General features: G+C 46.3%; 1 protein-coding gene across 2 annotated transcripts in view; it reads left to right on the forward strand.

The window, feature by feature from the left end:
* The window catches only part of LOC105465935 (SH2 domain containing 4B), a 112,708-nt gene that overhangs the window by 52,138 nt on the left and 37,680 nt on the right, over positions 1-22,890 (forward strand). The window contains exons 4-6 of one of the 2 annotated variants that reach the window (XM_011714572.3): positions 690-837; positions 16,287-16,503; positions 22,163-22,287. In XM_011714572.3, the coding sequence (XP_011712874.1) occupies positions 690-837; positions 16,287-16,503; positions 22,163-22,287 (490 nt within the window). Of the gene's footprint in view, positions 1-689; positions 838-16,286; positions 16,504-22,159; positions 22,288-22,890 lie in introns of both variants that reach the window. The other variant, XM_071069817.1, reaches the window with a different exon arrangement.

Genomic DNA, 22,890 nt, shown 5'->3' on the forward strand with positions numbered 1-22,890 from the left:
TGTTTCCACCCATTTTCTCCTCACCACCACCTTGTCAGTTAGGTGGCATGATCACCACCACCTTGTCAGTTAGGTGGCATGATCACCACCACTTTATTACTAAAACACCAGGGTTCCATCCAGGTCTTACTGCTTGCGGCACAGAAAGTCAATCACCTAGATGATGAGTATTGCCCAGGAGGAAGGCTTTAATCAGGTGCTGCAGCACAGGAGATGGGAGCTCAGCCTCAAATCCATCTCTATCTCCCTAACTGACTAAAACTAGGGGTTTATGTAGCAGGTAAGAAATGTAAGAATGTGTACAAAAACAGGAACTAGGGAGGAGCTAGGAAGCAATCATCTCATTGAGGGGTCAGGCGTCTCATAGTCTGGTTGTGGTGATCTGGTGAGTTTCAGTAATTTAATACTTTTTGGGAGGCCTGAGGGATCCTTTCCTGAGGAAGCAATTCAAATAAAACAAATAGAAATTTCAAGCTTTAAGACCAGAAGGGACAATTTATGTGTTTATCCAAAACAACTGTCTATGGGACTACTGGGTAATTTCAATTTCATACATGTAGGGACTGAGGCTGGAGAGGCCACTGCTGCACTCTCAACCCCACCCACTGCAGAATCCCAGAGGTATTTCTTTCTTGTTTTTCTGAAATGTTGTGGTCATCTCGTGTTGTTCTGTCCCCATGACATTTCAGAGGAAAGAGGAAGAGGAGAGGAAGCGAGGAGAAGAGCAGATTCGCCTCCAGGAAGAGCAGAGGGCAAAGGAGCTCTACTGGACCCTGAAGCAGGCTCAGCTGCATTGCCAAGCCAGTGAGAAAGAGGAGCGAGAGTGGGAAGAACAGTGTGAGTAGAGCTTGTGCCTCAGGCAGGGAGACCAGTTGTGCCTCCCCACCTACCTCCTCCCACTGCTGATTTGCTCAGTCGTCATTTCTGTTCACTCAGCCACCCCATCAGCCTTTACTGGGGCCCGTCTGTGTGCTCAGTCCTGCTAAGAATTTAGAGGGTAAGTTAGGCTTCATCCTTGAAGAGCTTACCTGCCTGTTCGGGATATTTCTTTTTTTGTTGTTGCTGTTCTTTTTTGAGACAGAGTCTTGCCCTGTCACCCAGGCTGGAGTGCAATGGTGAGATCTTGGCTCACTGCACGTTCCGCCTCCCAGGTTCAAGTGATTCCCCTGCCTCAGCCTCCCGAGTAGCTGGGATTCCAGGTGCCCGCCACCATGCCCAGCTAATTTTCGTATTTTTAGCAGAGACGGGGTTTCACCAGTCTCTACTGGTGACCAGGCTGATCTCAAACTCCTGACCTCAGGTGATCCACCCACCTTGGCCTCCCAAAGTATTGGAATTACAGGCGTGAGCCACTGCGCCTGGCCAGGGATATTTCTTGTATTAAAAAAATAAAAGCCTAGCCTGGGCAATATGAGACCCTGTCACTACAAAAAAATAAAAAGTATTAGCTAGGCATGGTGGTGGCATGCACCTGTAGTTCTGGCTACTCGGGAGGCTGAGGTGGGAGGATTGCTTGAGCCCAGGAGGTTGAGGCTGCAGTGAGCCATGATTGTGCCACAGCACTGCAGCCTGGGTAACAGGGTGTGACCTTGTCTCATATTCTACCTTTACTGAGTTGCCAATAATTTCCTGGCTCTGTGCTAAGCCCTGGCGATCCAGGGATGAGGAATCACAGTCCTCATCCTGTAGAAACTCATCAAGAAGAGCAGCAGACAGATACATAGACTAAGGGCTTGGAGGGAGGACGTGGCACATACAACGTGGTTGTCCTAGTGGGTCTCCAGAAGGGGTGTCATGAAGTGAGGCTTGCTGGTGACACAGGAATAAGCAAAAAGACTGGGAAGGGGACTTAGGTGGAGGCTCCAGCATGGGCAAAGGCTTGGTGACAAAGGAACATGTCATGCCTAGGAAGTGTGGGGTGGTGAGAGTTTGGGGAGTGTCAGGTTGGTGAGAAGCTAGGTGGGAAAGGGGAGGTGGAGCTAAGTTTAGAGGGCGGTGCTTATGTGCCTGGGATTTGTTTTATTTGGGTATGCAGGCCCAGAAATGAGGCTTGTAAAGGAAGATGTTTTTACTCACAGGTCCCTAGAGACAGGAGACACGGCAGGCCATGCAGGGCCACATGGGGAAGCGCCAGGGTGGGTCAGGAGGCAGAGGGAGTGGGGGAAAACATGGGCAAAAACATGGGCAAGAGTGTTTACTGTGATTTCCTGGGGAAGGGGAAGGGGAGGCAGGCTAGGCAGGCTTAGGATTGGCCAGTGTAAAAAACTAAAGTGAGCTCTTGGGTGTAGGGGCTATCTCTAGTTTTGCATCACCTGGCTGTGGGGTGATTAAGGCAGGGAGACAGTGGCTCAGAGTGTGAAAGCCCAACAAGGGAGGTAGTTGTGGGATGGGCTTCCGATTGAATGGTTTGCATATGAAGGTGCACTTGCAGGCAAGCCCTTTACTGTCCCTAGGAATTGGCTATTCCTGGGAGGGGCAGTCTCTCCAGAATCAGAAAGGCCTCAGATGTCAAAAAATCAGAAAATACAGAAAATGAAAAGGCATGATTAATACACGTGGACAGTGGGAAACTCCCAAAGGCGAGTGACATGATCTGGCAGGGTTTTGGGAAGAGAGCAAGGAGGCTGTTGTGATGGTACGCTTGAGTGATGATTGCAACTGGGGCCATACGGGGAGAGCAGAGATGTGAGGTGTCTTCTACTGGCCAGCCTTCTGGTCCTATCTTATGCCAGATTCATTAAATAGACTTGAAAATGGAGATACAACTTACATGCCATAAAATTTAGCCTTTTAAAGTGTACAAGAGTATACTAGTGGTTTTTAGTATACTCAAAAAGTTGTGCAATCATTGCCACTATCTAATTCCAGAATATTTCTATCACTTCACAAAGAAACTCTATATCGATTAGCAGTTACTCCTCCCCCCACCATATCCCTGGAAGTTACTCATCAATTTCTGTCTCTAGATTTGCCTATGATGGACATTTTATATAAATAGCATCATACATTATGTAGCTTTTGATGTCTGACTTCCCTTAGTGCAATGTTTTCAAGGTCCATTCATGTTGTAGCAGATATCATTCCTTCCGTTTCATGGTTAATAATATTCTAATGTACGCATATACCACATTGTTGTTCATCCACTTAACAGTTGAACATTTGGGTGGTTTTCACTTTTTGGCTATTTTGAATAATGTTGCTATGAACATTTGTGTACAAGTTTTTGTGTGAACATATATTTTCAATTCTCTTGAGTATTACCTATATGCCTAGGAGTGGAATTTCTGGGTCATATGGTATCTTAGTCTTCTATTTCTATAACTGATTATCTGAGACTGAGTGACTTACAAAGAAAATAAATTTATTTCTTATGGTTCTGGAGGCTGGGAAGTCTGAGGTTGAGGGGCTGCATCTGGTAAGGGCCTTCCTGCTAGTGGCGACTCTTCAGAGTCCTGAGGCAGTGGAGGGCATCACATGGAGATGGAAGGTACACTAACAGCCAAACTGGCTTTTTTTTTTTTTCCGAGTCGGGGTCTTGCTCGTCGCCCAGACTGGAGTGCAGTGGCGTGATCTCAACTCACTGCAACCTCTCTCTCCCAGGCTCAAGCGATTCTCCTGCCTCAGCCTCCCTAGTAGCTGGGATTACAGGTGGGTGCCACCACACCTGGCTAATTTATGTAATTTTAGTGGAGACAGGGTTTCATCATGTTGGTCAGGCTGGTCTGGAACTCCTGACCTCAGGTGATCCACTTGCCTCGGCCTCCCTAAAATGTTGGGATTACAGGTGTAAGCCACCATGCCCGGCCCAAACCGGCTTTTATATAGGCCTGCTCTCTTGATAGCTAACCAACTCCCATGATAACCCATTAATTCATTAATCCATGAAAGGATTAATCCATTCTTGAAGGCAGAGTCCTCATGATCCAATCATCTCTTAAAGGTCTCACCTCTTAACTGCCACACTGTTTTCCAAAGTGACTGCACCATTTTATGTCCTTACCAGCAATGTATGAGGGATCTAATTCCTCGGCATCCTCGACAACCCTTGTAATCTTTTGTATTTTTTATTATGAAAGCCTTTCTAGTGTGTGTGAAGTGACATCTCATTGTGGTTTTTATTTGCATTTCCCTAATGACTAATGATGTTGAACATTTAAAAAATGTGCTTTATGGCTGTTTATATATCATCTTTGGAGAAATGTCTATTCCAATTCTTTACCCATTTTTGAATTTTTGTTGTTGAGTTGCAAGAGTTCATTGTATATTTTGGATATTAATTTCTTGTCAGAGATATGGTTTATAAATATTTTCTCCTATTCTTTGGGCTGTCTTTTCACTTTCTTGATAGTCCTTTGAAGCACAAAAATTTTTAATTTTGATGAAGTTCAATTTATCCATTTTTTTGGTTGTTTATGATTTGTGTCTTATCTAGGAAACTATTGCCTAATCCAAGGAAGGTCACACTGGCTTGCACCTCTCTTTGTTCTAAGAGATTTATAGTTCTAGCCCTTACATTTAGGTCTTTGATCCATTCTGAGTTAATTTTTATGTGAGGTAGGTTTCCCACTTAATTTTTTTTCATATGGCCATCCAAGTTGTCCAAGCACCATCTGTTGGAGAGACTATTCTTTCTCCATTGGATGGTATTGGAACTCTTGTTGAAAATCAATTCACCAAAAATATGTCTGTTTCTGTACTCTCTCGCTCTCTTTTTTTTTTTTTTTTTTGAGACAGGGTCTCACTCTGTCACCCAGGCTGGAGTACAGTGGTGTGATCTCAGCTCACTGCAACCTCTGCCCCATGGGCTCAAATGTCTATCCTCCTGTTATGCCCAGATTGTTTGTTCCCCAAAGAAGACCACCAGAGTCCAGAGTCAAAGCCAAGCGGCAAGGATCTTTACTACAAGTTCGAACCTGGTCCCTCCTTTACACAGTATACAAGAGGGCCCCGAACAATGCAAGCGTTTGCTTTTTATAGCCCGAAAGTTGCAGGGGAACAAAGAAATTCTTTTGGCTCCTGCGCTTTCAGTAACCTTGAACGGCTGTCCCCTTATCGGAGACTTTCCAGGTGGTGTTTGTACTGGGCTCAGGGAGTTTGAGAGATATATGGTGGTGGGATGGGAGGATGGGATGTGTTTGTGCTAGGCTCAGGGAGTTTTTAGCCCGGGGCTGAGGAATGTGCCCAGCTCCTTTCACTCCCACTTCAGCCTCCTGAGTAGCTGGACCACAGGCATGCACCACCATGCCCGGGTTTGTTTTTTTTTTCGTATTTTTATTAGAGACAGGGTCTTGCCATGTTGCCTAGTCTGGTCTCGAACTCCTGAGCTCAAGCAATCTGCCTGCCTTGGCCTCCCTAAGTGCTGGCATTACAGGCGTCAGCCACCGTGCCTGGCCTGTTTCTGTACTCTCAATTCTGTTCCATTGATTTATATGTCTGTTTCTTATGCCAGTATGACATAGTCTTGATTACTGTAGCTTTGTTGTACATTTTGAAATTGGGCAGTATTAGACCTCCGTGTTTGTTCTTCTTTTTCACGATTATTTTGGTTATTCTGAGTCCTTTGTATTTCCATTTCCATTTTAGAATCAGCTTGTCAATTGTTGCAATAAAGGTAGCTGGAATTTTGATAGTGATTACATTAAATCTGTAGACCAATTTGGAGAATATTGCCATCTTAACAATATGCAGTCTTCCAATTCATGATCACAGAATGTCTTTCCATTTATCCAAGTCTTTAAAAATTTATTTATTTATTTATTTATTTATTTATTTATTTATTTATTTTGAGACCGACTCTCGCTTTGTCGCGCAGGCTGGAGTCCAGTGCTGCAATCTCGGCTCACTGCAAGGTCTGCCTCCCGGGTTCACGCCATTCTCCTGCCTCAGCCTCCCGAGTAGCTGGGACTACAGGCATCCACCACCACGTCCAGTTAATTTTTTTGCATTTTTAATAGAGACTGGGTTTCACTGTGTTAGCCAGGATGGTCTCGATCTCCTGACCTCATGATCCGCCCACCTCGGCCTCCCAAAGTGCTGGGATTACAGGCGTGAGCCACCATGCCTGGTGTAAAAATCGTTTTCAATAATATTTTATGGTTTTCGGTGTAGAAGCCTTGCCTTTGTTTTGCTAAGTTTATTCCTAATTGCATATTCCTTCTGATGCTATTGTAAATAGAATAGTTTTCTTAGTTTCATTTTTGGGTTATTTATTGCTAGTGCACAGAAATGCAATTGACTTTTGTATATTGATCTTGTATCCTGTAACCTTACTAACCTTGTTTATTAGCTGGAATGTATATTTTGTGTTCCTTATGATTTTCTACATACAGGATAATTTCATGTGCAGATAGAGATAGTTCTTCCTTTCCAGTCTGGATTCCTTTTATTTTGTTTTCTTACCTAATTGCTCTGGCTAGAACTTCCAATACTATGTTGAATGGAAGTGGCAAAAGGCATCCCTCTCTTGTTTCTGATCTTAGAAGTAAATTTTTAGTCTTTCACTATTTTGTTTTGTTTTGTTTTGTTTGAGACAAGATCTCACTTTGTCACTCAGGCTGGAGTGCAGTGGCATTATCTTAGCTTAGTGCAGCCTCAACTGCCTGGGCTCAAGTGATCCTCCTACCTCAGTTTCCTGAGTAGCTGAAACTATAGATGCACACCACCACATCTGGCTAATTTTTATATTTTTTTTAGTGATGGGGTTTTGCCATGTTGCCCAGGCTGGTCTTAAACTTCTGAGCTCAAGAAGTCTGTCCACCTCAACCTCCCAAAGTTCTGGGATTACAGATGTTAGCTACCATTTAATATGATGTTAGCTGTGGGTTTTCATACAGAACCTTGGGTTGAGGAAGTTCCATGCTTTCTTAGATTGTTGGGTGTTTTCATGATGAAAGGTGTTGGATTTTGTCAAATGCTTGTTCTGCATCTGTTGAGATGATCATATGTTTTTTGTTCTTTATTCTATTAACACGGTGCATGCCATGGCTGAGTTTCATATACTGAGCTAGTCTCACATTCCTGGGATAAATCCCACTTCTTTATAGCGTATAATCCTGTTTATATGTTGCTAGATTCCATTTGCTACTATTTTGTTGAGGATTTTTGCATCTGTATTCATAAGGGATATTGGTCTGCAGTTTTATTTTCTTCGATGTTTTTGTCTGGTTGTGGTATCAGGGTAATACTAGCACAAGCTGGAAAGCACAAGTTGGAAAGCACAAGTTGGAAAGTGTTCATTCCTCTTCTATTTCTCATGATGAACTTGTAAAGAGGAATTAATTTTCCTTGAAACATTTAGTATAACTCACTAGTGAAGACATCTTACGCCTCGGGTTTCTTTGTGGGAATTTTTTTTGATTACGAATTTAGTCTCTTCACTTGTTATGAACCTTTTTCTCTTGAATAAATGCTTCTTGAATTCCTGTAAGCCTTTGGTTAATTTCTAACAATCTGAGAAAGTTGGTTCTGAGGATTTTCCAGTGTTTTCATTGTTTTATGGTGGAGAGGATTTTCAGAGGTCCTTAATTCACCTTTTCCACTGATACGTTTTTAAGTTGACATATAATTAATTTGGTGCCAGTCCTAAAACACCCAGAACTTCTGGGACAAATTTGGGGCCATAACTGGGCAGTTGGGAAGGTTCATGGGTGGAAAGTATTTAATTTTGTGTTGAATCTTTTTTTATTCCAAGTGACCTAGCGTGTAATCAAATGCTGGAAAAGGAATAAACCAAACAGAATCTAAAAAAAAATTAAAATTTAAAATTTAATTTTTATTTTGTACAATTTTTGCACCATGAGGCAGTTGCAGATTTTAAGACACCAGTGTTCCTTTTGCTTCTCAGCATTGATGTCCTCAGTCAGATTTTCCTAGGTCTCTTGGGCCCTGGCAGACAGAAGGCTGTGTGCCCAGGCCCAGAGCAGAGATCATCCTGTATGCAGATGTCTCAGAGTAGCAATGCCAGCACAGTGCAGTGCAAACTTCATCTCTCAACCAGGCCTTCTGTTTCTCTCTCCTAGGGACTTACTGTTGTATTTACAAAAGAGCTTGAAAACTGGGCTGTCTTTGCTCTCCAAACTCCCTTATGGCTGCTGTTTTCACACATGTTTATGCTGAAGCCCATCGGGTAAAGAAGGTGTGAGCAGCTGGCTCAGGTGAGGAGAGTGAGGGGCCCATGGTCCCTGGCCCTCTGAATCCTCCCCACATCCTGTGGCTTCAGGGACCCCTCTGTGAAACCCTTTGGGCTGTGTGTAATATATTTTCAACACTATTGCCCTGGCCTAGTGGCTGCCTTTAGCTTGAGAATTTTTTTTCTATTAAGGACAGTTCCCTTCCTACCTGAGTGACTGCTGCACTCAGAAGCTCTTTGAATCTATGAAAGCCTAAGAGATTGTGCTATCCACATAGAGCCAAATCTCAGGCCCACCCCAGCAGTGTAAGCGGGGGCCAGACTCCTCTGTCCTCTCCTCCTGGAGCACCAGAGTGGCGAGTCCACCCAGTTCTTCAATTTCTGCTTAATAGCGTGTTCAGGGAGTAGTACTGTCGTTGGTTTGTGGGAGGTGGAAAATGATTGGTTCCCTCTATTTGGAACAAGAATGGAATCACACTATGGAAAGCATGTGTATGCAGTTGAAATTACAGTGGGATTTTGCTTTTAAGTCTCAATTCCTTGTTACTTGGGTATTGGCGTGCCCTTGGGCTGGGGAGCGGAAATGTGGGTGGGGTCTGTTTGTATTCAGGACCATGCCTCCTCTTCTCTGTTGACTACTTCCAGCCTTGGGACCTGTTTCACTGTTACTTCTTCCTTTCGGAGTTAAAATTATACAAGTGCAACATTGTGGTCAAAGCTCATTTTTTATCTGGGGCAGGCTCCTAGGCGATGCCTCAGGGGCATATGCTCAGGAGAGAATGTTCCCCTTGCTTATTGATAACGGCTGGGCAGCTGCTGTTGAACTGTTTCATGCCCATTCACACGTAGGTTGGAGTTGTTTTAAGAATTGCCAAATATTGCTAAAAACTGTGCCCTCACTAAATTCATCTGAATGCCCCAAACCCTGAGAGTTCACAAAGCCTTAGGACATTCATTCTCATGAGCCGGGAACAGCCTCACAGCAGAGCATTGGCATTCCTATTGTATTGATAAGGAAACTCAGGCTCAGACTCAGTAGGGAGGTCGGGGCATCAGGCACAAATGAAGGCTTTTCTTTTTCCTTACTTTTGGCCTAGTGTTCTGGCCTGCAGGTTAGGTATCTCGAAAAGCAGCCTGTAGGAGGGATGTCTTTGGTCATCGGCCTCACAGGCCTCCGGTGGTCCATGCACAGGAAGTTCTTCATGGGTTCCGTCCTGTGGAGTCTCTTAAACATACTGCTGGGCATTCCCAGGACTGCCGAGGGGTGGCTGAGGTTGCAGGAACACTAAGCAGACATTACATTCTATAACAAGTTTGTTTGAAATGACAGAATAAAGGCAGATGGAGGCTCTATCTTTACTGAAGCTCAGTGCTGGTGGTAGCTCAACATTGATCTTACTCACTGAACGTTTCCCTGCAATGCTTCCTCCTGCCGCTTGGGGGATATGCTTGTCATTTGCACCCAGTAAGACCGAGGAGCAAAAGTATATGCTTGGCCTTGGGTATCCTTGGGTTCTGCATCTGCAGATTCACTCAACCTTTGACAGCAAATATTTGGAAAAAACCAACAATAACAACATGACAATAAAAACAAAAACAAAAATACAGCATAGAAACTATTTACATAGCATTCATATTGTATTAAGTATGATAAGTAATCCAGAGCTGATTTAAAGTATATGGGAGGGTGTGCCTAGGCTATAGGCAAACACTACACCATTTTATAAAAGGGGCTCAAGCATTCGCAGATTTTGGTATTCATGAGAGATGGGGAATGGAGGAGGGGTTTCCTTGAACCAATCCCCTGAGGATGCCGAGGGACAACTGTACATCAGTTGAGCTCCTACTGTATGCCAACCATTGTGTTAGACATATTTCCTCCCCTCAAAAATCTCAGCCTGGAAGAAGAGGCTTACATGCCTGAGTTACAGTTCAATAGGTAGATGTGCCAACATAGGTTTGTATAAAATACATGGGGAGGCTGGGCACAATGACTCATCCCTGTAATGCCACGACTTTGGGAGGTTGAGGCAGGCAGATCACCTGAGGTCAGGGGTTCGAGACCAGCCTGGCCAACATGGTGAAACTCCATCTGTACTAAAAATACAAAAATTAGCCAGGCGTGGCTGTGTGCACTTGCAATCCCAGCTACTCGGGAGGCTGAGGCAGGAGAATTGCTTGAGCCCGGGAGGTGGAGGTTGTGGTGAGCTGAGATTGTGCCATCGTACCCCAACCTGGGCAACAGAGCGAGACTCCATCTCAAAAATAAATAAAATAAAATAAAATATATGGGAAGAGAGTGAATCCCTTTCTGAAGGGAGAGCATTTGGAAAGGCTCTGCAGAGGAAATGGCATTTGGTTCAGGGAAAATGGGTGGGCGAAGAAGGTGGGACAGGGTGTCATAGCAGAGCAAAGCAAGGTCATTGTGTGCATAGGTCATGGTACGTGTTGCAGTGTGGTGGCAGCCTGGGGTTCCAGTGATGAAAAATGAGGCTAGAAAGATAAGATGAGAAAGTTAAAAAAGAATTCATTCATTTAAATTCAGGACAAAAGAAGAGGCAGATGGAAAGAGGAGGCAGAGCAAAGGTTTATACTGACAAAAAATCATGAACCATTACAAAGCGGTCACCAGAGGCTACTGCAGTGCGTGGGAAGGAGCACTGGACTGGGAGTCCTGTCCTAGCTCTGCCCACTTACTAGTGTGACCTTGAGCAAACTCTTGCTCCGTTGCTCAGTTTCCTCATTTGTAAAATGGGGTTAATTATGTTGAGCTGAGGACTTTTGGGAGGGTGAAATGAGAGAGAGGAAGTAACGGTGCTTTCTAAGTTGTAAACGTCTGTGTTCATGAAGTGCTCTTCTGTTTTAGCTACACAATGGGATGGAAAGTTAAGAGCGGGGCTGGTTTCCCATTAGGGATGGAGAATGGAAATCGTCTGGCCCAGGAGCTGCTTGATTGCGCATTAATGTTCTGTGTGGCAACTGAAAATGGGAAAGCCTCTGAAAAACAAAGAAGATGTGATCATTCAGGCCCCGTGGTTTTAGTTCCTCATCTTAGCCTTTCTGAAAGAATGATGAGTTAAACTCCAGAGCCTGTCATTCAAATCCAACAAAACCATTCTGCACTCAATTAATTTAATATGAAAGATATAGTGGGCCATTAATCTATGGGGGAGCAGCAGTTTTTGATAAAACACCCAAATTAAATTCTCCAAGTTAGAAAAAAAGGAAATTATCCCATTTAGTATCACTTGAATACCGTTAGTTATTCAGTTCAACAGAGAATTCAGTCAGTTATTCAGCAGAGCTCTGGCTTCTGAGACTCTGAATACATCAGGCAGAGAAATTCATTTCATAGTTTTTCAACTGTGAACTTGTAGGAGTGTGGAGTTAGATAACATCTAGTTGCCCAGAGATTTAGAGATGAGCCAGCCTGACTTGAGAAATGATATTATTTGTAAAAACTGGACATTTGTCATTGCTGCAGTTACTAGGTTAGATTTTGGAGGATTTTGGATAGGATACTAGGTTAGATTAAGCAGGATTTTGGAGTCATTAGAGGGACTTGTGTTCACCTCTGCCTCCTTGACCTGTGTCATTCTGGTTGTGGCCTTTAACCAACAATCTGCACACTGGTTGTCTCGCTTCTTGCCAGGTTGTTGACAGAGCGGAGTGGGAAATGTGGGCTCAGGCCCAGCTTGGGGTCCAGTGATGTGGGTTCCATTCCCTTTCCTCTTAGAGTGTGCACCAGAGTCGGGGTCAGTGATACTAAACTGCTGTAGGCTTGAGACAGGTAGAGCTGGAAGGGGCTTATAGGGGTAGAGTCTGGACTGGGAGTGGAGTGGGCACAGCAGAATTTTGGGCTGGGAGGACAGCTGAAGGAGAAGACAGACGAAAGGCTTTCTCTATCCCTTCATGGGAATGGGACATCGTGCAGTTTCTCCTTGGACATAGCTGGCTTGAAGTGCTCCTTAAACTCTAGGTGGCACATATTTTTGGTATTATAACTTGGAATAATGCTAGCCTGAGCTCCCATGTGGCCGATTCGTGTCCTGCTTAGGGTCCTCTTTCCTCTTGAATTGCCCAGGAATCTCTGGGGGCTTTATGATTCCCCAAGCTCGGTCATTACAACATTCATAGGGGTGTGAAGTGCTCTGGTCTTAAGGAACTCCTGCAGTGGCTCCTGGAGGCCACAGGGGGTCACTGTTGGCAGCCATCAGGCATTGCTCGCAGGGTTCAGGACCACAGGAGTGGTTGGCTGCCGACCTCAGAAGCCTCAGATAAGGGTTGAGAGAGCCCTATCTCTAGGCCCAAGTTTAGCTGTGGTCGAACTTTGCTTACCTCATCTTGAGTGCCAAGCCCATTCTTCCACCAAGGGACCATGGCTCCAGTAGGCCGAGTCACAAAAGGCCTGTGTGATTCCCTTCAGCACCTCGGCTGCCTGTTTTCCCTCCCCAGGGGTCTGAGGCTTTTCCTACTCGTACTTGTTTTTTCCTTTTTCTGACAGGAGCCTGTGACTCCACACATCCCCTCCGCTCTCACATCACTTCCCCACCTCCACCCAGGGACGGACTCTTTCTAAAGGCGCCATTTCAGCCTCTTTATCTCACAGCAAACACGACAATAACAGACAATATTTAATAAACCTAGCCCATGCCAGGGCTTTTCAAGCCTGCTATGTACTGTCCCATGTACGTCTCAGAGCAACTCAGTCAGGCCCCCACTTTATAGGCAAGGAAAGAAGGTGTAGATAAGGTAATTCAGGTTGCCCAAGATCACACGGAGCAGAATTTAAATACATTCACATTCACCTACAATTCAAATCTTTACTGATGCCTGTCCCCATATTATAGGATTATTCATTAATTTTCAGGGACATTGTTCTATTCACACAAGGGATTACTATAAATTAATGTTGCTTTGAAGCATGGAGTTTTTCTGCAGGATGTAACTGGATCATCTGAATTCTGTAGGACACTGAGCTTTTTCGGTCTGGGCAGGGGAGTAGGGTGGGCCTGAGATCTCTGAGCTGACCCGGTTGGTCTGAGTTGGTGAACACGGCTGCACAGAGGCAGGCTTGTAGCTTGGTGGGAGTGTGGTGGAGCTACAGTGCAGAATGATGTGTGGGGGGATGTGTGTGTGTGTTTGTGTGTGCTGGGGAAGGAGCCCACTGAGCTGAGAAAGTAAGGAAAGTAGGCAGGGCACTTCTCAGGGTCTTACCTGCCGGGCCAAGGTGTTTGTATTTTATTCTGTGTGCAGTGGGAGCCACTGAAGGCTTTTGAGGAAGAAAGTGGTAAGATTAGAGCTGGGCTTTAGGAGAATGGGTTTAGTCTTTGTGTGACAAATGGCTCAGGGCCCCACCTGTCTGAATTCCAAAAACCCGGCTCCCTAGTCTGCATAGAATTTCCTTCTGCAACCTGCCTGCCTGTCTGTCACTGAATGTCACTGTCTCTCAGGGGCTGTAATCTTCCAAAAGTCATGGTCCTTGTAGGGCACGAGCTTCTAGTTTTTAGTTTGCAGTCAAATGTCTGCAAAGCCCAACCCCGGGGGCCCCCTGACCTTGTTGGAGCCTTTCGTCACAATACAAGGCAGGTATCATGGTGTTCTTAGGGTCTGGAACTCACAGACCTCCCTTTTGAGTTTCAGAAGCCACAACATATGGATGTCTTCTCAGGGCCACTTGGCAGACACAAGACCCTTCCTTGAAGAACACAAAAAAATGGAAGGCCAGAGGGAGGGGTGTCTTGGAGTCTTGTAACATAAGGAGTGACAAACCACTGAAACCTCAGTTTTCTCTCTGGAACGGCCTCCTCCCTTTTCTTTCTCTGGAAAACTCTTATTGATCTTCCCACACCCAGTCAAATTATTTCCTATGATGTCTGCTGGCTCCCTAGTAGCATGCGAGGCTGCTGCTGCCCCTAAACTCTGACAGTACTTCACTGGTCTCTTTTTTAAATGCTGCTCACTACTTTCCTCATTATGCTAGAGATATTTGTTGGTCTTATTTTCCCAGCTTGCCTCTGAGTGCCTTGAAAGAAGGATTTCCTTCACTATTATCTCTGTATCCAACTCAGGGCCTAGTGCAGCGCTAAATACTTAATTGAGTTCCATCAGTCATACAAAAATATGTATCACCTGCCGACCGTGTTACTAGAATACAGCAATGAATAGACCAAAGCAGACTCTCCACCTGCCCTCGTGGAGTTCACAGCCTAGTGGATATTCTGCATGGGACACCCATGGGGCCACTTCCATAAATACCTTCTGAGGGACAGACTTCATGCTGCCTTCCTCAGATCTGGGAGATGTTCTGTTCCCAGAAAGCGTTCTTTGACAACTTGTGAAGTAGAAATGCTTTCTTTCAGGAACAGGGCAACTGACCTTTATCCTGTGAATACTAACAGCGCAGTTCTTGGTAGGTGCCTGCTATGCATGTGTTGAGTGGCATTGGAGTAGAAACAGACTAAGATTTTACTCTGAGAAGAGAAGGTGACCCACTGGGGCTGGGGCATTAGCCTGGTACAATTAGAAGAACAAAGCCAGCAAGAGGTTTTTGCAAAATAGTTGGATTTTAGAGGCAGATAGGGGCCTGCCAAGATGCAATGAGACTACAAAATAATTGGTTTTAATTCCAGAATTTGCCTGTAATGGGTTTTGTTCCCTGTCCCACATTTTCCTGGTCCCAGACCTCCCTTTGAGATTTAGAAGCACAGATGTCTTTTCAAGGCCACTTGGCTGAGACAGGACCCTTCCTTGAGGAGCACAAAAAGATGGAAGAGGTCGTGCATGGTGGTTCACTCTTATAACCCCAGTACTTTGGGGAGGCCGAGGTGGGAACAAGAGTTCAAGACTAGGCTGGGTAATATAGTGAAGCCCTGTCTCTACAAAAAATTTAAAAAATTAGATGGGCATAGTGGCGCACACCTGTAGTCTCAGCTACTCAGGAGGCTGAGGTGGGAGGATTGCTTGAGCCTAGGAGGTCGAGGTTGCAGTGAGCTGTGATCGCACCACTGCACTCCAGCCTGGGTAACAGAATGAGACTTTATCTCAAGAAAATGAATATATATACTTATATTAATACATGTATATGTGAATACAGAGGGCTAGAGAGCTGGGTGTCTTGGAGTCTTGTAAGCTGTTGGAGTTATCAAAAGATCCTCTTCCCCCTCCCCACCCATACACTCACCTACCAGCTGTCAAGGTCATGGGAAACCAAGAAAGGGCTCCAGAACTGGGACACTAGTGTTTCCAACAACTCATCTTGCAGTAGGAGGAAGGATGGTTCCTGGCCTGGTCCGCTTACCCAGTTGGGCCAATTGCTGTCCTTCCTTGGGCCTCAGTTTCCACATGAATAACATGAGGAGGTTGGGCCAGATGGTCTTTCAATGCTTCTTTGTTTTTTAGTAGGAAAGAGCTCTGGTGTCAGATACACAGGGTTTTAAATCGAAGGTAGCTGCTTGAGTGATGGGGCCATGGAGGGGGGAAAGAACTGTGTGGGTTTTAGAGCCGGGCACACCTGGGTTTCTGTCCAGGTTCTGCTCCTTATTAGCTGATTTACTTTGGGCAAGTAATAACCTCTCAGAGGCTGGTTTCCTCACCCATAAAGCAGAAATAGTGATGTGCCCTCCCTGGGTGGTTGGGGGAAGTCCCTTAAATAATGCAGGGAAGGCACCAAACCCAGGGCTTGGCACTGTCAATGAGGGTGACGGTGGTGGTGTCTGGAGATGCTGGCCACCTTGACAGGTGAGCTGAGTGGGCAGAGGATTTGAGGAGCTGCTCTGAGCAGGACACTCCCAGGAAGAAATACACAGGGAGATGGAAATTTCCACTCCAAGGTGGCTTGGCCATTCTAGAATGGCGTCACAGGAACAACTAGACAACCCTAAACTGTCAGGGTATCTTTACCTCTGTAGGGACAGGCTTGCTCTAGGGCTGCTGCTAGGGCTGGGTGGGGCCTGCCTGTGATTCTGGGTTCTGAGCTTCCTTGCAGCCAGGTGAATCCTCAGGTTCTTGGACTATTAGGTTGGTGCAAAAGTCACCGCGATTTTTTGCCACTACATTGCAATTACTTTTGCACCAACCGAATACATCCTGTCCCAGCTGGCCTAGTGCACTGCCTGGGCTGCGGATCTGGGCTAACGCGCTGTCTTCCTGTTTCCAGTGCGCCGGTCAAAGGCGGCTGATGAGGAGAGGAGCCGCCGAGCCCAGCGCGCCCGAGACGAGTACCGACGCCACTCGCTCCGTGCTATCCAGAAGGGCACGGTCGCCGGCCTCAGCTCCATGTTCCGGGAGCTCGGCCAGAGCCATGAGCAGGAGGCAAGACTCTACCACCACCTCCCCGGGCCGGGTCCGCCGCAGCCCCTCGCCCTGCCGGTCAGGTGGGTCGAGGCTCCGCGTTGGCGTGGTTGGGGCAAGGGCCTTGGATTAGGGCATGGGGCACCGGGGTCCCAGTCCCGGTTCTGCCCCAGATTTGCTGTGTAGTTTGGGGCTAGCATTTCCCCTCTGGACCTCAGCCCTAGTCTGGGGTAGGAGAGGGAGGAGAGGTGTGGGAGTTGGAGATTTGTAATAACTTTGGAGTTCTGAGAGCTTTGACCTTTTTTTTTTTTTTGAGACGGACTCTTGCTCTGTCGCCCAGGCTGGAGTGCAATGTTGCAATCTCGGCTCACTGCAACCTCTGCCTCCCAGGTTCACGCCATTCTCCTGCCTCAGCCTACGGAGTAGCTGGGACTACAGGTGCCCGCCACCACGCCCGGCTAATTTTTTTTGTATTTTTTAGTGGAGACGGGGTTTCACCGTGTTAACCGGGATGGTCTCGATCTCCTGACCTCGTGATCCGGTCGCCTTGGCCTCCCAAAGTACTGGGATTACAGGCCTGAGCCATCGCACCCCTAGGAGCTTTGACCTTTTTAACGTCAAGGATTCCTTTGAGAATCTGAAGAAAGCTGTGTACCTTCTTCCCCCTCAAATTTGCAGATATAAAGACCTAGAATGTTTGCATACAGTTTGAGACTCTAAGGGCCCCAGGCTAAGAACTTGTAATGAGCCCTCAGATGGGTGAAGCATGGCCGGGCAGCCTGGACACAGGGCTTGATGACTCTGAGTCCCAGGCAAGCCGGTTTTTCTCTAAGTGGAATAGTAGGTTTGCAGTTTAGCATGGTTGGATGCAGGCGGGTCCTCACACACATTTGTGTCCCCTAAGGGTTTGCAAGGGCACTTAGATGACTGTCCGAAATTGCCAGGACCAAAGGTTAAGAGGTTGCAGGGAGCCTCTCTTCCCTCTACCCGCCCCCACCTTAGGCCAGCCCCAAGGTTTGGCCTCTCTCCTCTTGGGTGCTCCGGTCCCCAGATCATTGCTGAACAACCACTGTCCCCAGGAGGGCCAGAGGCTGGGTGGTGAGCACCTGCCGGCTCCCTTAACCTCAGTAATCTGCAGAAGAGTCCAGTCACCCCCAGATAATGAAGGGGTGTCTGAGTTTTGCTTTAATTGGGGTTTGGGGTTACTCATAACTTTATTTTCCCTCTGCCTACAGTGTAGGGACAGTTGGTGATGTCTTCATTTCTTCCCTCCCACCTTCTCACCGTTTCCTTTCTTGTCAAGTATAAGATTCCCAAACCAGAAGGTTTAAAAAGGTGTACTGAGAAATGGCTGACTCCCTCTCCCCCTCCATCTACTCTGTTCCCCCGTCTTCCAGAGGTCACTACTGTTCTTAGTTTTTTATGTATCCGCTCACTTTATTTTTGCAGTTACCATCATGAAAGGCCTTATTCCTCCTTTTTTTTTTTTTTTGGAGAAAAATTGGCATTTTATGCATGGAGTTCTATACTTTGATTGCTTTCCCTCATTTAACTAGTTTTTAGGAAGGCTTTTCGTATCAATTCTTACATTATCTATTTAGGGTTTTTTTTTTTTTTTTTTTTTTTACAGGTGCATAGTATTCTACTGCACAGTGTGTTGTAAATTATCTTTTTATTGTGTTGTCTTTTCCTTATTGATATCTAATAACTTCTTACGTAAGATTAGGGAAGAGGATTCTTTTGTCTGTGATAAACATATTTTCTCAGTTTGGCACTTATTTTTTGATTTTCATGATGAAATTTTTTGTCATGCAGGAATTCTTGATTGTTACAAGGTCAAATTTTCTTGTATATTTTCTTTTTTTTTGAGACAGAGTCTCACTCTGTCTCCCAGACTGGAGTGCAATGGCGCCATCTTGGGTCACTGCAACCTCTGCCTCCCAGGTTCAAGCGATTCTCCTGCCTCAGCCTCCTGAGTAGCTGGGATTACAGGCACGCACCACCATGCCCGGCTAATTTTTGTATTTTTAGTAGAGACAGGGTTTCACCATATTGGTCAGGCTGGTCTCAAACTCCTGACCTCAGGTGACCCACCTGCCTTGGCCTCCCAAAGTGCTGGGATTATAGGTGTGAGCCACTGCTCCTGGCCTCTTTTATATTTTCTAAATTTGAGGGCATAGTTAGAAAAGCCTTCTCCCCATCTATGCTTTTTAAAACAAACCTAGAAATTTTCCCTCAGGCCCATTTGATGGAGCCACATGGACCATGGTGCAGCCTGGGTCTGGGCTGGCTGTGTGCAGCCAATAGGAGAGCAGTGGCCTCACTCCCGAGTGAGCCTCAAAGGGGACAAGCAGCTGTGCACACAGGGCAGCAGGCCCAGGCAGTGAGAAGGTCCTCCTACCAGCCTCTCTCCTGTGGCGGCCCCATGGGATGGGTCCCTATGGCCTCACTGCTCTCACCTCTCTGGTGCCTGCCAGCACACCTCGTCTGTCTGTGCTGAGGGCAGATGCGTGCCGCTGATGGGAGGACAGGTTCAGATTCAGGAGTGAGGCTTTGGGCCAAGTGGCCTCCTAGAGTACACATCTAGTATTTATATGCTTTTTTTGTTTTGAGTTTTGAGTATTTATTATCCTTATTTTAATAAAATTTATTTAATTGTATATTTATTAGATTTAAATTTTTTTAAACAAAATTTGAGACCGAGTCTTGCTCTGTCACCCAGGCTGGAGTGCAGTGGCGGTCTGATCCCAGCTCACTGCAATCTCTGCCTCCCAGGTTCAAGTGATTCTCCTGCGTCAGCCTCCCAAGTAGCTGGGATTGCAGGTGCGCACCATCACACCTGGCTAATTTTTTGTATTTTTAGTAGAGACAGGGTTTGACCATGTTGACCAGGCTGGTCTCGAACTCCTGACCTCAGGTGATCTGCCCACCTCAGCCTTCCAAAGTGCTGGGATTACAGGCATGAGTCACTGTGCCTGGCCTATTACATTTAACTTTTAATGATGGCTATGTTTAACTGGCTTAGAAAATTCCTGAAAATTTAACAGTCAGCTCTTGTGGACCAATACACAAGCTGTTCACATATCTTTTTACCCAGGCCCTACTCTTTACTGCTGGTATGACTTTGGCTAGTAATTTCACTGCTAGAATCTATGCTAAGGAAATTATCTGCAAATTGGAAAAAGTGCAAAGATGATTATCATAGCATTATTAATAATGGCAAAAAGTCAGAAGCAATGTAATTGTTTAAAGTGAATTTGGGTTAAGTCAATTCATTGGAATGTTTTGTGGAACTAAAAGTGACTTCTTTGAAGGCTTTATAACAGGGGAAACGCCATAGATCAGCTGAAAAAGAAAAAAGAAGAAGTGCAAACTATCTAATTTATATAGAATGATCAAAATTTTAAGGTATATAAATGTAGCATTTATGTTCTGGGGGAGTCAGATTCCCTGCTTAGAAACGAATTCAAATCGACTGCTTAGAAACAGAGGGACAAGAGTGTGTGAATTTGTTTTTTGCTGTTATATATAACTTCCTATTGCCTTCTAAGGAAAGCGAGTCCTAGAAACTGGAGGAGTTTTTCCCCACCAAGCACAGCTATTTTTTGGGGGATGCAAATGTGGAGGAAGAGGCTGGGTGAAGCAGGCTGCCCTGCACTGGTTAATGAAGAAGAAAGACATTTGAACTTACTGAGAAGGAAGAGTGTGAGGACTGGGAACATAGGCTGGCTGGCTGTAGGGCTGTAGAGGGTAAAGGAAAGTCCAGAGTGGCAGTGAGTGGGAAGACAGGGTGTGGAGGCCAACTCTACCGATGACGGCTGTAAGCTGCGATGTAACCTCACCCTCTGTCCTTCTGACATCTTTTCTCAAATCTACAGTGTCTGCTACTGTGTGTGTGCATGCGTGTGCATGTGTGAGTGTATTCAGTTTAGGGCGAGTAAAGAAATGCCCTGTGGATTTATTCTGGGCTTGTAAGGAGGTACGCTGAGCACAGTGTCAAAGTGTGGGTACAGGGCAAATACGGAGATCACATGAGAGGACAGCTGACATTGATTTTATAAAAAACAAGGATAACCGTGAATTCTAAATGCCAGTACTATTAGGTGGATAACAACAACAAAATAAGAATTTACCAGGCCCCTGTCACTCAGTTGGAAATGGCGAAGAGGCTGTGGTTGTTCAAGGTGGGCTGTTGCCTTGTTCCTCAGATGCTATATTATTATTATTATTATTATTATTATTTTGAGACAGAGTCTCACTCTGTTGCCCAGGCTGGAGTGCAGTGGCACGATCTCAGCTCACTGCCTCCTGGGTTCAAGCGATTCCCCTGCCTCAGCCTCTGGAGTAGCTGGGATTACAGGTGTCTCCCACCACGCCCGGCTAATTTTTGTATTTTTAGTAGAGATGGGGTTTCACCGCCACTCCTGCACTTTTGTAAGGCAGCACCAGGACAGTGAACAGAGAGAGAAACCGGAGAACCTCAATTTGCTCTGGAAATGGCTGAGATTCCCTGCCCAGCAAATAAAAAGTATGACACAGGAAACAGAGGCGGAAGGAAACAAAACAGCACATTGGTAACTACGGATGGAATGGGTAAGGGACTGAGGGCATGGAGGGCAGGAGGAGGAGGGGCACGGGAAGAATTTAGACGAGGGAGTAGACCAGGCCAGACTGGTCTCGACCTCTCAAAGTGCTGGGGTTACGGGTGTGAGCCACCGCGCCTGGCCCAGATGCTGTACTTTTGTGCCATGATTTCATGCACCGTGGTGTTACTGCATTGTACTTCACCACATAGTTGTGGGTGCCTGTCACGTGTCGTGTGCTGCCAGCTCTTACTATGCTTTCAGTGTAGCCCGAGTGCAGTGGGGTCTCACTTCGCCACAGTCTGTGTACGCATCTGGGAACCGCAGTTCAGACACGAAAACAGTGACCATCTTGGCCCACCTGTGAGAACTTTAAAACGTATCTACTCCCTCGTCTGAACTCTTCCCGTGCCCCTCTTCCTGCCCTCCATGCCTTCAGTCCCTCATCCATTCCATCCATAGTAACCAATGTGCAGTTTTGTTTCCTTCTGCCTCCGTTTCCTCTGTCATATACTTTTTATTTTCTGGGCAGGGAATCTCAGCCATTTCCAGAGCAAATTGAGGTTCTCCGGTTTCTCTCTCTGTTCACTGTCCTGGTTCTGCCTTACAAAAGCACAGGAGTTGTGGCAAAGGCAGGCATCCCCTCAGAGGGCGGGGAGGGAGAGGTAAGGAGGGGATAAGACCCAGAATTCTTTCTGAGGGAGAGAAGGGGATGGGACACACTCAGTTACTTTCCATCAGGAGCCTCCTTCATCCATGCTGGTATTTATGCCCTGGCCATGCTCGAGGGAAAATGTGCCTTTTCTTTCCCTCAGACACCCCCTCCTAGCCTCTTTTCATTCCCAACTGTGTGGCTGTTTTTTGAAGCAATCGGTAACAGTTTTCTTTTAAATAAACAATAACAGGTGGTACATTATAATCTGCAAAATGCCTTCAAGTACTTGGGCTGTTTTAATCCTCTTTGTAGGCATGGATGTGGGCACCGTGCTTATTCATTCTCTCATGGCTCTCTCCTGCCCCTTCTTCCACCCCCCTTCCTCCTCCTCCTTTTACCTTCCTCTCCCCTTCCTCTTTCCTTCCTTCCCCTCTTCTTTCCTCTCCCTCTGCCCTTTCTCCCTCCTTAATCTTCTGCCCTCCCCACTTTCTCTCTCTTCAGCAGGACCTGGGAGCGCCCGCTGCGCCCAGTCTCCAGAGATGTCATCGTCCGCTGGTTTAAGGAGGAGCAGCTGCCTCGCGGAGCTGGCTTCGAGAGGAACACCAAGTTCATCGCCCCCTGGTTCCATGGTAGGACCATTTTTCTGGGCCCTGTGCCAGATGATTTCCACATCCTTGCCTCTCTCTCGGGTTGGGGAGGGGTGCTGAAGGACTGTTATAATCAGGGGACAGAGGACTTCATGCAATCTCCATTCTGCCCCCGATATCTCCCAGCGGGAGTCCAGGAGGCTGCAGGCCCCAGGGATGCTGAACGAGCACTCCCAGTTCTTCTGGGAAGGGATGACCATGGCTCTTGCCCACTGCCGTCACCTCGCAGCCTCCGTAGCCATCAAGGGCTCCTCAGCGGCATCTTCTTTGTGGTCATAAGACAGTGAGCCCTGAGAGTTGCATGAGTTCCTGGTGTGCAGGACCCCCATCCCCGGATCCTGGCCACAGCCTGTCACACTATAGGCTCCGGATCCGTGCTTGTTGATTAGATGACAGATGGCTGAATGAAGAGGTCAGCATCACCTAAACATAGACTGTTAGGGCAGGGTGGCTCCCTGAAAGCCCCTCCTTGCCCACCTTGTTTCCAAAACTCTGGCCTTTTTTCTGTTCCTCAAACAAGCCATCCTCTTTCCCGTCTCAGACGCTTTGTGCTTGCTGTGGCTCTACTCACGTTTTCTGTTCTTC

Source organism: Macaca nemestrina, chromosome 9 (genome assembly GCF_043159975.1).
Source record: "Macaca nemestrina isolate mMacNem1 chromosome 9, mMacNem.hap1, whole genome shotgun sequence".
NCBI classification, from domain to species: Eukaryota; Metazoa; Chordata; class Mammalia; order Primates; family Cercopithecidae; genus Macaca; species Macaca nemestrina.